The sequence below is a fragment of the Carcharodon carcharias genome, chromosome 4 (genome assembly GCF_017639515.1).
Source record: "Carcharodon carcharias isolate sCarCar2 chromosome 4, sCarCar2.pri, whole genome shotgun sequence".
NCBI classification, from domain to species: domain Eukaryota; kingdom Metazoa; phylum Chordata; class Chondrichthyes; order Lamniformes; family Lamnidae; genus Carcharodon; species Carcharodon carcharias.
In genome coordinates, this window is record NC_054470.1 from 62,380,931 (window position 1) to 62,398,750 (window position 17,820).

General features: G+C 38.2%; 1 protein-coding gene across 3 annotated transcripts in view; it reads right to left on the reverse strand.

Annotated features, from left to right (window-relative positions):
* Window positions 1-6,027: 6,027 nt before the first annotated feature.
* LOC121277054 (E3 ubiquitin-protein ligase RNF38) overlaps window positions 6,028-17,820 on the reverse strand; it is a 232,357-nt gene continuing 220,564 nt past the window's right edge. For all 3 annotated transcript variants that reach the window (XM_041185980.1, XM_041185983.1, XM_041185981.1), the window contains 3 exons: window positions 15,802-15,923; window positions 13,789-13,888; window positions 6,028-10,580 (listed from right to left, as the gene is read on the reverse strand). In XM_041185980.1, the coding sequence (XP_041041914.1) occupies window positions 10,518-10,580; window positions 13,789-13,888; window positions 15,802-15,923 (285 nt within the window). In that variant the 3' untranslated portion in view covers window positions 6,028-10,517. The remainder of the gene's footprint in view (window positions 10,581-13,788; window positions 13,889-15,801; window positions 15,924-17,820) is intronic.

The window sequence follows — 17,820 nt, forward strand, 5'->3', positions numbered from 1 at the left end:
CCATTTTAACACTCCACCCTGCTCTCTTGCCCACATGTCTGTCCTTGGCTTGCTGCATTGTTCCAGTGAAGCCCAACGCAAACTGGAGGAACAACACCTCATCTTCCGACTAGGCACTTTACAGCCATCCGGACTGAATATTGAATTCAACAACTTTAGGTCGTGAGCTCCCTCCCCCATCCCCACCCCCTTTCTGTTTCCCCCTTCCTTTTCTTTTTTTTCCAATAAATTATATAGATTTTCCATTTCCCACCTATTTCCATTATAAAAAGAGAAAAAGAAAAAAAAAATATTTATTTATTTATTACATCTTTTATGCTTTCCCCACCCCCACTAGAGCCAAACCTTGAGTGCCCTACCATCCATTCTTAATTAGCACATTCGTTTAGATAATATCACCAACTTTAACTTTAACACCTATGTGTTCGTTTTATTGTTGTTGACATCTTTTGATGATCTGCTTCTATCACTGCTTGATTGTCCCTACAACCACACCCCCACTCCACCTCTCTCTCTCTCTCTCTCTCTCCGCCCCCCACACACACACACCTTAAACCAGCTTATATTTCAACTCTTTCTTGGACTCAAATTCAAGTTCTGTCGAAGGGTGATGAGGACTCGAAACGTCAACTCTTTTCTTCTCCGCCGATGCTGCCAGACCTGCTCAGTTTTTCCAGGTAATTCTGTTTTTGTTTTTGTTTTCATTTATAAATTAGATCACTCTACTTACTTTGATGATTATTATTCCACAAGGGATGAATATGCTATGCTACAAGATGAGTTTTAAAACTCTTTCAACTTCACATTTATATAAACACCATCCACAGAAATGAAATATAAAAGAAAAACAGCACATTTAAAATAGAAAATGTTGGAATATGTAGCCAGTTGGTATCTATAAGAAGAGGCTGTGGTCAGGGTGTGTTTTCATTCATAAGTATCTATGTGGCCCATTCTTTTTCCAATGTGCAGTATCTCCAGTTTATCTGTGAATGCCCATCACTTTAAGCTTATGGAGTATGTTAACAACTTATTTAGTCATTAACTTACATTCTCAGTCCAAACAAAGGGAGGTTCCTACAAATGTGACAGAATTGTGGGATCATTGGAGCGCAATGAGTACAGGAAAACCAGGCAAAAAACTAGAACTGAGAGATTACCAGAATTTAGGTCAGGGGATGAACACATCCAATTCCTCATTCATTTAAGTTAATGGATAGAAATTGGATAATGTCCTGTTTCTCTCTGGTATTTCCATCTTTGTTGCACCTAAGCAATTCAATAGCCTCAGGTATAGAAGAGATTTTGCTTCAATATCTCAAAGTACATGGAGCAGAGGACACAGAAAACACAACTCCAGCTTCCTGAATGCCATGGCACCAAAGAGCAGATCAGAGTAATCTATCTTTGCAATTCTTTATTTATATATTTTGTTGAATTTTAAAGTTTTATTCTGATTCATCAGATATCCTACCAGTGGATTGCCTGTGGTGCAACTCACATAAAGTCTGTATAAAGTGAATTTCTCTCAGCCATTGGTGTTATTGCAGGTATAGCTGTGGGAAGCAGCAGCATCTTATGAGGCTATGAAGCTCTTTCCAGTAGTGTAAGTTCACAGATGCAGATGAGGAGAGGTAGTGGGAACAGCTGACAGAATCAGTTTTCCAGTGTAAAACAATTTCATGAATCATTTAGATAAACATAGAGAAACCGAAACATGGTAAGAAAAAAAGTGATGGACTGTTTTAAACTTACTGCCATTTGGGAGGAAGTTGAGAAATAATAGCAGGATCCTTGAGGTATGAGGATATCTTAACAGTACTCCTTCTAGGTGAAGGTACGGGTACAAGGATCTGCATCCTTTGGTAAAAATGTATTGCTCCAATAGTGGTTGTGACAAGGTGACAATGCCCAAATAAGGAGTGTATGATATCCATAGCCAATAGCTGCTGTTGGAAAGGTCTTTCTCAGCAGTCCCCTTTTCATCCTACTGTCCGGTTTTATTGCAACAGTCTTTTGGCTCCACACAACCTCCCCCCACCCTACTCCATTTAACTCTGTCTGCATTTTCTTCTATTCCCTTCTCACTCATATACTTACCCTAGTTTGCCCTTAAATGGTATTAAAGAGTCAACTATCCAGTCGTGAAACGAGTTCCACAAATGCCTGGTTTTGGTTTTCCTTTTTAAGACTTCTGCAATAGCCATTAAAATGTGTATAATTTCTACCTCTTGTTTTGCTCACCTTGAAAATTTGAAGCTATAATTTAAAAAAGTATCTGTACATAGTGGCAGTGTATTAGGTTTTATACTGCATTTTGGCATCACAGTCTTGCATTATGTGTGGAAAACAGTTATGTTCCTTAATCCTCAATTTGTATTCCTCAACTAGGTTAAGTTCTTGATCAAGACGTTAGGATACTGCATTAATTGGAGTAAGGCTGGATCAACAACTCTGAACACAAAATCATAAAGTAGCAGACGATCATGTTCAACTGAAGTGAACTGGGCAGGGGCATGCAGGAAGTATTTCCACCAGGAATTTCCTTGGAACTTTTATGTTCAAACTGTTTCTGCTGATCTCTGCGAAAGTTAAGAGTGGGTTGGGCAGAAACTACGAGATAATTCCCAGTGTAAGCATACACAGGTGACTTTTGGTAGTGCTATGGGCAACGGGGACAAGGCTCACCTTTTTGACTACCCTAATGTTTCCCTGGCTGGCCTCAAATCTTCCATCCTTCATAAACTTAAGCTCATCAAAAATGCTGCTGCACCATTGAAACATCACCCAACCTCCACTGACTCATGGGGCAAAATTTTGTCCTTGTTGGGCGGGCTCGGGTGGGGTTGGTCGGGAAGTCAACTGCCACCCGTGATCGGGGCCGGACCATGATTTCACACTGGTGGGCCAAATAAGGCCCGCCCAGCGTGAAACGCGAGCAGCAGCACTGCCTGTGTGAGTGGGGGAGGACGGCAAGTGGGGCGAGTGCACGCTTGAAAATCTCCTTGAGGCATAGAGCTGCCTCAGGGAGGTGAAGTGTTTTCAAAAAAAAACGAAGATTTTAAAAATGTTCTAAAAATGTCCCCTCATGTGACTCTGTCACGAGTAGGGACATGTTATAAATTTTAAAAGTTTTATTTCATTTTTATTTGATGTCGGCAGCCTTATCCCGCCTTTGGATGAGATTTTCAAAAAAGTGCAAAGGCTGCTTGGTCTTTTTGCCTGTCAGCCAACCGTAAGGTTGGATGGACAGTGAAAAATTCGGTTCATTACTTTGTTAATGGCCTTAACAGGCCTTTTAATTGTTGGCGGGTGTGCTGCTGATTCCCACACGCGCCCGCCGACTGAAATATCGTGTGACTGCGTGTTGACGTCAGGACGCTTGCCCGGCATCGTGTGTCATTTTACACTCGGGCGGGTGGGCATGGAGGTAAAAATTCTGCCCATGGTCCACCATCACCTCATATTTAAATGTTGTCATCCTTGTATTCAAATCTCTCCATGTGTTAGTCCCTCTTTATCTCTGTAATCTCTTCTAGCATTACAACTTTCAAGTGTTCCTCCATTTCTGGCCTCTCCTTGCACCTTGGTTCTACCATTTGGGACTTTCCCCATCCAGCTGCCTAGGCACTTAATTCTGGATTTCCTCCCCAAATACCTCTCATCTCCTTTAAGATGCTACTTAAAACCTATGTCTTTCCCCTTTGGCTCTGTGTCAATTTTTGTCTAATTACATTCCTCTGAAGTGCCTTGGAGTGTTTTACAATGTGGAAGGTTCTTTATAAATGCAAGTTGTTGCTGAAGGAATGATTTGAAGAGTGGACCTATAGCAGCACACTGATCCATATGGATTCTAATATTGACATCCACTGATGAAGAATATGAGCTATATCAATCTTGTACAGATGAGGTAAAAAGATAGTGCTTGATTTTCTGACTGGCCATTAGGAAATCACCAACCATGAATGCACACAATTGCAAATGTTATGCAGGGGGACCTTGGTTCATATCATGTGGGAAAATTCCTGGACCAAATTGATGTTGGAAGCCTGGCTAATGGGGGAAGGTCATGTAAGTAGTCTTACAGTAGTTGGTTGCAAAGATGGATCTCATGAGGCTCTATAAGGGGCTAAAAATGTCAGTTAGTCTTTGCAGAGGCTATTTGGGTAAGAAAAGAACTTAGCAAAGCCAGGTAGCCCTATATACACATCAGGAAATCAAATCTGATGCAGTTGGGCAACAATTCAACCCATTGCTTGATAGGTGGTGCACAGGAAGTGGTGCAGAATGGGATAGTGGTGCAGTAGGTGATATTTCACCTCTCCAGGGCAGTCTGCCCATAGAATTGCAGTGCATGAAAGGCAATTGCAGGAGGATTTGAGGACACTTGAAAATTTGTACAGAATATCCATTAGTGATCATTTTAAAATTGCTTCTGTAATCCTTTGATTTATTCTTGGGATGTGCACATTGCTGGCAAGGCTGTGTTATTAGCTATCTCTAGTTACCCTGAGAAGGTGCTTTGTTGGCCTTCTCAATTCTTTCCAGTCCTTGTGGTCAAGGTCTCCCAGTGATGCTTCAGTGTAATACTGAGTACATGTTACACTGTTGGAGATGCTGTCCTTTGGAATAGAAGCTAAACAAAGGCGCTGTCTGCCCTCTCAGATGGATGTAAGCATGGCGCTATTTAAAAAGAGCTGTATGGGTTCCAGCCAATATTTATTCCTTAACCATCATTGAAACTGATTATCTGGTTATTCATTTAATTATGTTTATTTAGTCTTGCCTTGTGCTAATTGGGTGTCATGTTTCCCTACAATAGTGACTACACTTAAAAGTACTTTATTGGCTGAAAAGCATTTTTGGATAGCTGCATATTGTGAAATGTGCCATGTAAAACAAGTTCTCTCTTTCATGATGCTGTTAGAAAGTAAAGGAAGCCACCTATGATGGCAGTTGAGTCAGCCACATTGATGCTGGACTGGTGTCACATAGGTCAGCCTGGATAAAGGATGACAGGGGTCCTTCCCTGAAGGACATCAGTGAACCAGTTGTGTTTTCACAACAATCCAGCAGTTTCATGCTTACTTTTACTGGCATCAAATCTTCACTCCCAGATTTTTTTCCTGAACGGAAATCTAATTTTTGAAGCGGTACGGTTTGATCTCATGTTCTCAAAGGGGAGAACGCCTGTGCCCTTCTTAGAGGTATTAATTAGTCCCATTTTACTCTGTAGCCCTACAAATTTCTCCTTCTTCAGAGAAATGCTTGGTTTGCTAAGTATCCTTGTTAGTCTTTGCAAAGAGTGCCAACATTATTATCCCCATTTTGGCGTTCCCTTCCCTGGAAGGCTGGTCCCATTAGCAGGGTTCCCAGAGTTAGGTGATACCTCAAAGATAAATTCTGCACAGGAGAATGTAGGTTCTGTAGCAGGTCTTGTTTCAGTGGCATGATATTTAAACTTCCACACTTACTTATATCTTAGCAAAAGTGTAACAATTTTTAATTTCACTGCACAAATTTTATGGAAGGCACATGGATTACAAGCTTAGAGAGGGAAGACCACAGCAGCAGAGCAGAAAATGAAAATTATTTGATCTGCAGTCAACCATCAGAAGCTAGCTTGCCTGCCTGTCAGCAGTTCAAGTCTCCTGGCTTACAGGGGTTGATTTATCATCACTGGCAGAATGAGGAGTGATAGAATCAGCAAGGATGCAGAGAAGAGAGCTGGTTATATTTCAAAATTCAATCTGTCTGTCTCTCCTCAATTGCTGGTGGCCATTGTATATCAATATTTTTATTTTATAATTGCAGTTTTCTATCAACAATATTGACGTGTAGTTAAATTGTTTGACTGCTGTGGACTGTTATTTTTTGGGCCTCATCAGTTTCCATTGCTTTCATATCTTCTGTAAACAGAAAATAACATGAAAAATCTAAAGACTTGTGGGATAAAAGACAGAAAATGTTGGTTGAATGATAAGGTCAACATTCTGACCAGCCAAGACTACAAGTCAACTGAGCAAGTATACGTCATACATTTATTAATGAACAACCCTCTCAACTCCAAAATTGGGCACAGGGATTAAAAATAAAAATTCATTGCACTACTTAGTAAAGCATTACTAGTAACTTTCATAAAAAATGTACAAATTTTGTTAAAAATTTATCAAGCCTTCAAATGATTTGGTTACAGATAGATTTATAATACAACATTGAAAACTACTTGTCATGTTAAATGATACAATGCGCATATGATTTAATGAAACGCTTAGAAATGATGCCAACAGAATTAATTTGCTTTTTTTCTGATTCGTTAACAATTTTTAAATACAATTTAGTGGCAAAATGAGGTAACTGTATATGTACCAAAGAAAAATCCCACTCTAAAATATCCATTAAGACCTAAAGATGACCCAGATTGTATGTGCTTCAGAATTTGCTTCTCCTCAAAGTTTAGACTGCTGCTGAAATACTAGCATTCTGGAATTCAATATGACAGTGTTAAGACATTGCAGCAAACAATGCTGTATTCAGAACAAAACTTTAAAAGAGTGGATCAGTATGGCAAACATTTTCAAACTTGAGCAGTCTAGTGTTAACACTCTTGGCTTCTCAAAATATTGACTAGAACCTGGGCTATCACTAGGTCTTAGTGATTTTTGTTTACAATTAACATAAGTTTGAAACTATCCACCAAAAACTCATGCAAAACACAAAACGTTAAGCGGGACACAATCGGTAAACTCAATACTTATGGGGTTGGCCAAGACACAACAAATCTTACTGTATGTTGTTGTTTCTCTTGCATCATACAGACTGTGGGATTAAATACATAAATGCACATTACAGTTTATGGCAGTAATAGCTCAGCATGAATCCCCATTTCTACCCAAACAGCCCCAGCAGGGCAGAAGCAGCCACGGCCAGTACGGACTGCTTTGATACACATGCACATGTGCTTATTACACACTGACCACAGAAAGCAAGGTCTGCACACATCTGCTCTAGAGTCTCCATGCAAACAACACAAGAAACATTTCAGAAGTGGTTAAGCATTAAGAGTGCAACAATTAACTTTGCCAATAACCAGACCTAACTGTCACTGTTCCTCCTCCCAGGCCCCAATTTACATCATTCAACTAAGTTATATGACAGCTATTCCTCCCCCAAACATAATTTAAAAAAGAACTCCAATCTTGCCTCACTTTAATTTTATTTTCAAATTGGAATTCTTAAATTATAATGACACAATGATAATTAACCTTTTCGTGAATAAGAGCCATGTGTATTTACCAAATTAGGCAGCACTACTTTATCTAAATATTAACATCCAGGTAATACTGTGTGTGCATCTCAGTCTCAACATTATAGCTGTAGTACATTAAGCATAAGGACTGATTTACAGCTGCTTTGAAACATTTTCGGTGCTAGTAGTATTGCAGTGAAAAAAAGGTCATACAATGCCTATGTATATTCTGCCTTCTATGATGCATGGTTACTAGAAATGTCATTCTAATGCAACGTGATGTCATGGGGAAGGTGCGAGTTGTTTTTATTTGGTGCTACAGGGAACAGTCACAGAAATGGAGGTAAATCATTGATAACTGAAAGCTCTAACTTCAACTTAGTTTTTAAGAAGCATACAAGCTCTTTCAATGAGTATCCCATAACTATATTGTAAGAACAGATATAACATTATCTATGCTATAAATTTTCTTAAATGAATTCAACAAAGTCCCATAACTTTAAAATTCAGAATTAATTGTGTCCATATTACTATGCTAACAAACTGTAGAAAACATTGTAACAATCCAGTATTTCTAAAAGACTTGCAACTCCAATTTCTTTCATGATTAGTAAATGTTCTATAAATAATTTAAATAAGAACAATTTGCCCAGAATATATTAAACATTCTGAAATTCAGGTCACACTAGTTACAATTTACAAATTCTTTGTGCAATATTTAAAATATTCAGCTATGCTTTTTCATGCATCTCGTTTCCATTTAAGAAGCTGCAAACATTGCATTCAGGCTTGATGAGTAAGTCATGATGAAAAATGCTCACTATGTACATATAACCAAACAGTGATGATATGGGCATCCATTTCTGCATTTTTAATGTCTTAGGCAAACCTCTCAGTGTGAGTCTTTCAGAAACACTGGAAAAACCTTGTGATAAACAGCCGTCAACTCAGGATCAGTAGCAAGTGTGTGAAAAATTAACACTGGTTGGTAACATTTGGTGAACATTGAAAACGAAAAACTCAAATCTAAGCTAAATTTTCCTGGTGTTTGGCTTTTCAACATCTCTGTGAAATTCTAATGACTCCAATTTTAAAACAAGAAATTTAACATTCTAATACTATTACACCATAATAAAAATGTAGAGAAGAGAACATATTTCCACAGACACGGTATGTATTTAGTTATTACTACCACTGAGGTGAAAGGCCAGAAATCAACATCAGTTTTAGGGTTTTTTAGACCATGCTTATAAAATGGAAAATAACTAGGTAGGATGGTGAGAAATTTATTCCTGTTCCGTGCCCAGTTTAAGTAACGAGCAGTTATAGGCCAGGTCTGGTCTGCGGCAATACTAGGTTCACAATCTCTCAACAAGCCTAATCAAAAGCAATTGAATCACCTGGTGTAGGTTTGACCATTAAATAATTACAATAAGTCACAAGTTATATCTTATAATGACAGTTTCCAAACTAACTGATTGAAGCAATGATTGCAATCAAATATTGGATTCAATTTTACTAGCAAAATGTTAAAAGTCTACGAGAATAATCAATACAGATTCAAAGTTGACCACTGAGTAATTACAATTTTGGAGGAAGAAAAAAAATGAAATTTAATTTTTTAATGCAAATCTGCATCACCTCCATTTTCCCCCCAAATGTTTATATTCAGCAATCAATCCCTACTATACTATAAAAAAAGTAATTTGCTTTACAAAATTTGCTTAGAATTGAATCAAATACATGCTAGGAACAGCTCTTCAGACTGTTGATTATTGTACTTGTTACCATTAATAGGTTTTTGTTCTAATAACTGCTCAGGGTAAAGGAATAACTGTTCAGTGTTTTCCCGCAAACTTTAAAACAGAAGGTTGTGTGCTTAGTTCTGTGATTTGGCCTTTTATAAGTGTGAGTAAATTTTTTGGGGTTAATTTGCAGATATATGTGGAAAAATAAGTATAATAACTGAATCCAATGAAAATCAGCATTGTAAAATACACAGTGAAAGATCCAAAAAATTGAAAATTATATGGAGAAAATATACATTTGATCAGAAATATTACTATTGAAAAAGTGGAGTTGAAGACTGGTTTAAAATTTGGAGTAGAATGCCTGCTTGTGCTGCTGTGTTCAAACCAGATTGTTTAAAGAAAGCAACAATGAGTTGAATGTCGTGTTAGAACAGTGCATGACATGGAGATTAAGAACAAAGTATAAAGCAGATAATTCAATTTTCCAAGGTAGCAAAGCAATTTAACAGCTAAGGTTACATTTTAAGGTGCTTACAGGACTTTGTTGCACACCTGAGGACCCACATTATTAGACTGGCCAGTAATATTTAGCCATGATATTTTTATAGCACACCCAGCTTTCAAACCTCTGTCATTATGCTTATATATGATCTCTATTCACTGTTCACAAGACAGCTAAGCAAAGTATTTCAGCCACTCACTGGTTTGGTTCTCTGGGTAATAATACACTGTTTTACAACTCGGCACAATCTTCCACCCATATTCATTTAATTGTGGGTGTGTTATAAATATACATTTTTCTAATCTGCCATTAAAAAGTACTGAGGGGCAACTGGCCGAAAAAAAATTCATAATTGCTGCACCCTTAGCATACAGTGTGCAACTGCAAACAAAAAGAAAGAAACCAGTGTACAGTACTAGTACTGTATAAATAACACAGCTGTACATTTCAGCATAATTAAGACTACACACATACAACTCACATCATGCCAGTACTTAAGTTTGTCTGAAAAAGTACATGTAATTAAAGTACTTGCACGCTTACAATCACTCTCACTCACAGTACCTGAAGGCTCTATAAGGTAGATTGCTAAAACGGTTTAACTACCTTTATTATATATATATATATCTATATATATTATATAGTTTATATATATATATATATAAAAAATTAAAAAAGCACACATGCTAAAAGATCACATCCACTGTAATCCTGCAGCAACACCTGGAATGATCACACAAAAACCAGGGAATGTTAGTGCACACAAATTAAGCTGAAAAAAAATCTTTGGAGTTCCAATCACACTGTTAGTATAACAATCCCATAATTGTTTCAATGTGAAGACTATATAAGCTTTATAAGTCATTAAATCACACAGTGCAAAGGAAGGTCAAATGACTGCATCACATTATGACCCTTAATGTAAAGGGAAGGCTGGAAGCCACAATAGGTAAGTTCAATGGATAGTTCATTTATATGCAACAAAGGACACCCAATTTGTGCTATTAGACTGGTTTCATTCTGAATCACGGTGAACTTCTGAAGCATCAGCTCGACAAATTGGACATGTACGATTTGCCTGAGGGGAAACAAAAAGAAAATTATGTTTCATATGTCTACATATTTGGAAGAAACTAAAATCAAAGTATGCTAAAAAAACACAATCATAACAAATCTTGTGGTTTCTGGTCCCAAACACCAGCATCTTGTATGGGTTCATCTTAACCACATTACTACTTTATACAAAACATATCAGTATTAATGCTGCATGTCTCACACTTCAGTGCCAAATAACCTGTGTATCTGCAGCATAATGTGTAATAAACAAGTTAGATTATTGACTATGCATTATGGCATTTTCTTTCACAAACATGAAAGGCACAAATCATAAACCCAACACAAAATGCTTTTCCGAATGTCCCAAAATATTTACTGTGCACTGTTCAAAGTTATGGTGCTTCATTTATCCCAGTTTTTTTGAAACATTCTGGAACAGATTGCAGAGCATTGATTAATTACTTCAGTTATTTTTTTTATTGAAGGCATTATGTTCTTGACTATCAAATTCTTACAGTGCAGTAACATAGAACACAATTGTATACTTTGTGCAGTTGAAATAAATGGGGAAGGAATTGTTTGCCATTATCTTTTTCAGAGATACTTTTGTTACATATTAGGTGTCACATGTACAGGTACAACAAGGATAGATGTCTTAGAGTTGATGATGCATAGAAAGAAATGCAAAAATTACACTGGGCACCAATATCAAGTCATAAAACTACTGTAGCTTATAATTACTTCATTAACCCCTGGCTCTATATGAGATGGTTATCTCTGTGTTTGAACTTCTGCACACAAGGCTTTTCATGAAGTAGATGCACAGCATGTCTGAAGTAGAATTAGTCAAGTTCTAGATATGTTGTCAAGATCTTCAAGCAGGAATGCTGGATATGTCAATTTGAAATGATGGAGAAATAAAATAGCATGTGAAGTTTCAGTGCTGCATTGTCTGTCCTTTTAGCTTGACACTGCGTGTTAGATGTATCTGTAGGAAGTCTTGTATCTTTAACAAGCTGGGCACACCAAGACAGACAAGAAAGTAATACAGAGTCAGTCAGCCAGGGTTTGGGGCAGATGCCTGGCTTAACAGGGAGGTACCAACTCAACTCAAGCCCAGAACTCATCAGCAAGAGAAGGTTATCTAGGAAGCATTGAGTGGGTCTGCTGATAATGTGGTGTATGATTTTTTTTAAAGACAGGTTCTATAATCAGATAGATCAAGGTGAGTTTTGATTATGATTACTCTATTCACTTGCTATATGTAAAATAGAGACTTAATGATTTCTATTTGGGTTCATCTGACTTCAGTTTATCAGTCTGTCTTTGGAATGGTTGGAGAAGTATATACAAAGGCAAATGTGAAAGACGTGTATGAGGGTGTGCAAAATTGTCTTGGCTGATAGCGCACAGGCAACTCATTTTACTACCCACAATTTTCTTTACTTGCTGTGTGTAAAATGGGCTGCTGTTTAACTATTGCCCACTTCTGCAGTACCACCTGAGATAAATTTCACCCCACTGATACGCAGCTTGGATTGCAAGGGAATACAATTTAACCTCCTAAGTTACACCATTACATGATTAGATATTATTCCATACAGGCACACTCCTGAATGCAAGATGCTTAGATCACTTGTTGGCGCGACCAGCAGTACAATACCCAAGACAATATGCAAAGCAGACTCGTGACTTGTAACAAAGACAAGTTACCATTTCACCTCATTCTAAAAAGTGAAAAATAAATAGAAGTTTGAGTAGAAGACATTCACCCTGATGGGTGAACTATAGTTGGCTTTATAAAACTGGAAAAGTGTACAGAAAAACATTTTTTATTTAAAGAAGTATAGATCTGCAAAGTAATTTTTAGTTCCAAAATAAGTTTAAAAATGCTGAAGTCTAACCATCAACCAAATGTTTATTTTAATACTTCACTGAAAACATCTGCTGATTAATACCCAGTTTGTTTTTCATTCATCAATTGAAACTCCTGAGGATGTGAAAGGGACTATATAAATGTAATTTTCTTCTTAATCACAGTATTTGTGAAATTATACTGTTTAAATAAAGAAAAGCAAGCAGTGTAATCAGAAATACTGGTGCAATTATCTCTAATTCAAGATGTCTTTTTGCTACAAACAATGGGCTGAATTTTCCCCCATTGTGGGGGGGAAGTTTATGGGCGGGCGCACTTCCGATCGGCACCCCCGATTGGAGGCGCAACACCATTTTATGTGGGTGGGCCAATTAAGGCCCGTCCAGTGTGACATCTGCACGGAAGTGCTTCCTATGCGGGCGGGGGAATGCCTAAAATCGAGAGTGCGCTCTTTTGCGCATGCGCACAAAAGAGCTCACTCATCTCCTTGAGACTAAGTGCTGCCTCAGGGAGATCGCCTCTACTTTCAAAAAATATTAAAAATAGAAACAAAAAACTTCCCTTACATGTTACATGAGTTGGGACATGTTCATAATTTCCAAAAAAAGTTATTAAAATTTTAAAATCCCTACATGAAAATTCATCCCTCCTGTGGATGAGGTTTCATGTTTTTTCTATATCCTGACGGGGCTCCTGGCCTGCCCGCCAGCTTTAAGGTTGGATGGGCAGGTCCACTAATTACTTTAATTGACTCTGTCAATAGCCTCAATTGGCCATTGACAGGTCGGCGGGTGCACACCTGATTTTGCTGTGCCCCCGCCTTCCTGAAAATTTAAATGGGGCGGGGTGACGTCAGGAGTTCCGCCCAACGTCACCGCGCGTCATTTTACACGTCGGTGAGCGGGCCCCACCCTTGCTCACTGACGGTAATATCCAGCCCAATAAGTCAAATATCACAATCAGCCAATGGAGACTATTTAAAAATGATTTTTAGTCCTAATGGTCCTCCTTGTTCCTAAAAATCTTTACATTTGTCTGAGAGAAATAAATTCTATTTATCAGAAAAGAAAACTTCTGTTGCCTTTGCATTACAGAAATGATAATCAGTGTTTTTTTGAAAAATGTGACACAAATGCTGCAGCACTTACAATAATTCAGATAAATCTATCAGAAGCAAAGCATTGAAAGTTTCGTTAGCACAAGATGTAGTAAACAAAGAGAATCAATGCTATGCAAATATTATCACAGACCTTTTGCACTGTAAATGCTAAAAAGAAATTATGAAAACATTGTGAGAATGCGAGAGAGAGAGATGGGTGTTAGGTTAAAGTGTATGATTACAAATTAATTTTACCTTCAGCCACTTGTCGACACACTTGGCATGGAACTCATGGTTGCAGGGTAAGACTCTAAGTAATTGTCTTAACTCAAAATCACACATGCACACCACGCATCTGCATAAAATATGGAAAAAAATAATTGCTGATTGAGTTTTCAACAACAGATTATCAAGTGATGTGGAATTTTCAACCAAGCGTGAACTGCAGATATTTGGCCAGTAAAAGGGAGATGAAGCTGCCTTTTATAGCACTCCTCGTGGATCAGGAGGAGCAGCAATGCTCCCCTCACAGAAACGTTTTGCTTCCCCTTTGCCAATTGCGGCCTGCTTACTCCCCTCCAACCTCTGGCTTTTCTTCCTCCCGATTGCCTTTCTTTCCTCCACACCAGCCCTAATCTCTGGCCATCCCTTCTACTGACTGCCTCTTTGTTACACCAGCACAGAGTCCTGATCTCCCTCTTCTCCTGATTGCCTCTCTTCCACCTTCCCCAATCACAAACCTTCACTCTCTCAGAATTGTTTTTCTCTCCTACACAAGCTCTGATCTCCATCATTCCCCCCACTCCGGATTGGTTCTCTTCTCCTACACCTTACCAGTCCCGATTTTTGGCCTTATTCCTGTTCCAGATTGGCTCTCTGCCCATTCATGGAGGCCCGACCTCTGGCCTTACTCCTGCAGAGTGCCTCTGTTTTCTTCATCCTCCCCAAGCCCTGATCTTCTCTCCTCCCAATTACCTGTCTTTCCCTCCCCAACCCTCGTCAAGCCCCAATCTTTGGCTTTAACCCGGGACTGCCGGGAAGGGTCTCTGGCTGCGACTTCCTGCTGCTGTTTATTCTCCATGACAGTTGGCCAGCCTTCCAATTTAGCCAGCTGCCAGTTGGGAAATGAAGAATAAATTTTATAAGAAGAGCCTGTTATTAAATTCTTTAGGATCTCTGCAACCCCCAGCCATTTATGCCCTCCCATGCATCCTCCCCATAAATATTGAAGCCACAGTTCTACCCACATTTTAAAAATGAAAAACATCAGGGAGGTAATGAAAATTTTGTTTATTCAATAAGATCTCTTCTTTATAGAGTTTCTTGATTAATCATAGGGCTCAGATGAGAAAATAAATAAAACTAGTTGGTTCATGGAGGCATGAGTTAACCCGACCTATTACAAGTCGAAGGGCTAAACATAGTGGGTACAGCCAAGGCAGGGCAAGTGTTTCATGATCTATGGAAGGTACTACCCCTTTTTAGGTTCACTTCTTTCCTTGGTACATGTTTTAGCTGATGTGTAACTGAATGTTCCACCTGTTTGTGTGAGTAATGATTTGGTTTGACCATGTGGAATTACTTACTTCTATGTACTTGACTAATAATCAAATGTTGCAAGCATATCCTGACCTACACGTAAAACATTATCAAGTCATTAATAACCAAGCAAACATTTCCTGGTACCCGATACACTCCGAAAAAGGACACTGATCTTTATGTAACATGGACACAGTGCCTAGAAAAATGATCAAATAAAATTTTCACTCCTTTCCACACGTGTAAATAGCTAAAGTTTACATTTTATGTATTAATGTACGTTTGGTTTGTTTCTTTAAAAAAATGCAGAAGGGCTCAGTAACATACACAATGAATTACTGTGTATGTCAAAACAGAAAATGGCAGATGTAGAAACTTTATCTTCTAATATGATGACTTACTCAGTATTAAAAATATATCCATCTTACCAGGTGAAAAGTTTGCGTTCAGCAAATTAACAATGGTATAAAACAAAAGTTAGACCATGCCAATAGAACTGTTTATTTTCAAATTACTCAGTGTTATATATTTCCATTTGTTGCAATAATTTATGCAATTATCAAATGATGAAATATAGGACAGCTGGTTGTCTCTCCTGCTTTTGAGTTATCAGTATATGTATGACACAATCACCGACAAAATATGAAAAATCTGATCACTTTAAAATCAAAGATGATTACCCTTGTTGCATTCCAATCTTACTGTAAAATTATAATCAGATATACTTACAAAGTCTGCTCTGACTGGTGGTTGTTAGGGTTAAACCTATAGGATGGAAGTTGTTCAATGTCTGCTTTTGTAAGTCCTCGTGGTTTGGCTTCTCCCAGTCTTTCTGCCAGGTTAAGAAGTGCCTATATTCAAAATATTCATTTTTAAAGTAATTTATTACATTTAAGTTATTGCTAGCTTTCAGCACTTAACCAACATTATGGTATAAGAATGTTCTACTGATAAGAATTGTTTTAACTAGCTACTGAAATTTATTTGACTAGCATCAGTATTGTGGTAAGTGAGAGATTAAATGACTTGGCACATGAATGCACAGAAATCCATGACCATTATAAAATCAGTGTAATTGAATGTTATATCTTTGTAATCTACTGTTTGATGCATGTACACTTCTGCATTTATTTGCGAGAATAAACGTGAGACACTGATAATCCTTTCCACCACACATTAAATAAAAGTTACTTCCAACCATAATTCCTATAAATATAGTTAATTTTCACAACATTAGTTTACTAGCTCATTTGAAACTTTTACAGAGAATATAAATTACTGAGGGGTGGAGTATGGGTCACTTAATGTACACTATTAGCACAGGTTTGGACCATAGAACCAGAGGAAAGTTATGGTGCAGAAAGAGGCCATTTAGCCCACTGTGTCTGCGCCTACCAAAAAAAGAGAAATAAAGAAACTAGCCGCTCATTTTTAGTCACACTTTACAGCACCTGGTCCGCAGCCTTACAGGTTATGGCACTTCAGGTGCAGATCCAGGTACCTTTTAAATGAGTTGAACGTTTCAGCCTCAACCACCAATTTAGGTAGTGAATTCCAGATGCACACTACCCTCTTGGTGAAAAAAAAATTTCCTCATGTCCCCTCTAATCCTTCTACCAATCACCTTTAATCTATTCCCCCTGGAAACTGACCCCTCAGCTAGGCAAATCAGATCTATCCTGTCTACCCTATCTAGGCCCTTCATAATTTTGTACACCTCAATTAGGTCATCTCTCAGCCTCCTCTGTTCTAAGGAGAACAACCCTAACCTATCCAATCTTTCCTGATAGCTGTAATTTTCTAGCCTTGGCAATATTCTTGTAAATTTTCCCTGTACTCTCTCCAGAGCAATCATGTCATTCCTGTAATGTGGAGATCAGAGCTGCACACAAAATTCCAGATGTGGCCTAACCAGCATTTTATACAGTTCCATCATTACATTCCTGCTTTTGTATTCAATACCTCAGCCAAAAAAGGAAAGCATTCCATATGCTTTCTTTACCACCTTATCCACCTGTCCTGCCACCTTTAGGGACTTGTGGACATGCACTCCCAAGGTCTCTCATTTCCTCAAACCCTCTCAATATCCTCTCCTTTATTGAGTATTGCCTTGCTTTGTTTGCCCTCTCCAAATGCACTACCTCACACTTTTCTGGATTGAATTCCATTTGCACTTTTCCACCCACTCAGCCAAATCATTGATATCATCCTGGAGGCAACAGCTATCCTCTTCACTATCAACTATATAACCAATTTTTGTGTCATCTGCAAATTTCCCAATCATGCTTCCCATAATTAAGTCCAAATCATTAACTTACACAACAAGCAGCAAGGCCCCAACACTGAGACTGGAAACCACTTTCCATTTTCAAAAACATCCATCGACCATTAGCCTTTGTTTTCTGTTGCTGAGCCAATTTTGGATCCAACTCGCCACCTTCTCCTGTATCTCATGGGATCTCACTTTTTTGACCAGTCTGCCAACTGGGACCTTGCCAAATGCCTTATTAAAATCTATGTAGACAACACTGACTGCATTACCCTCATCAATCCTCCTTGTTACTGCCTCAAAACATTGTTTTACAGTTAGTATGGCACGATCTTCCCCAAACAAAACCATACTGACTATCCATGATCAATCTGTGCCTTTCTAAGTGACAGTTTACCCTATCTCTCTGAATTGATTCCAATAATTTGTCCACCACCGAAGTCAGACTGACTGACCCATTCCTCGCACCCTTTTAAAAT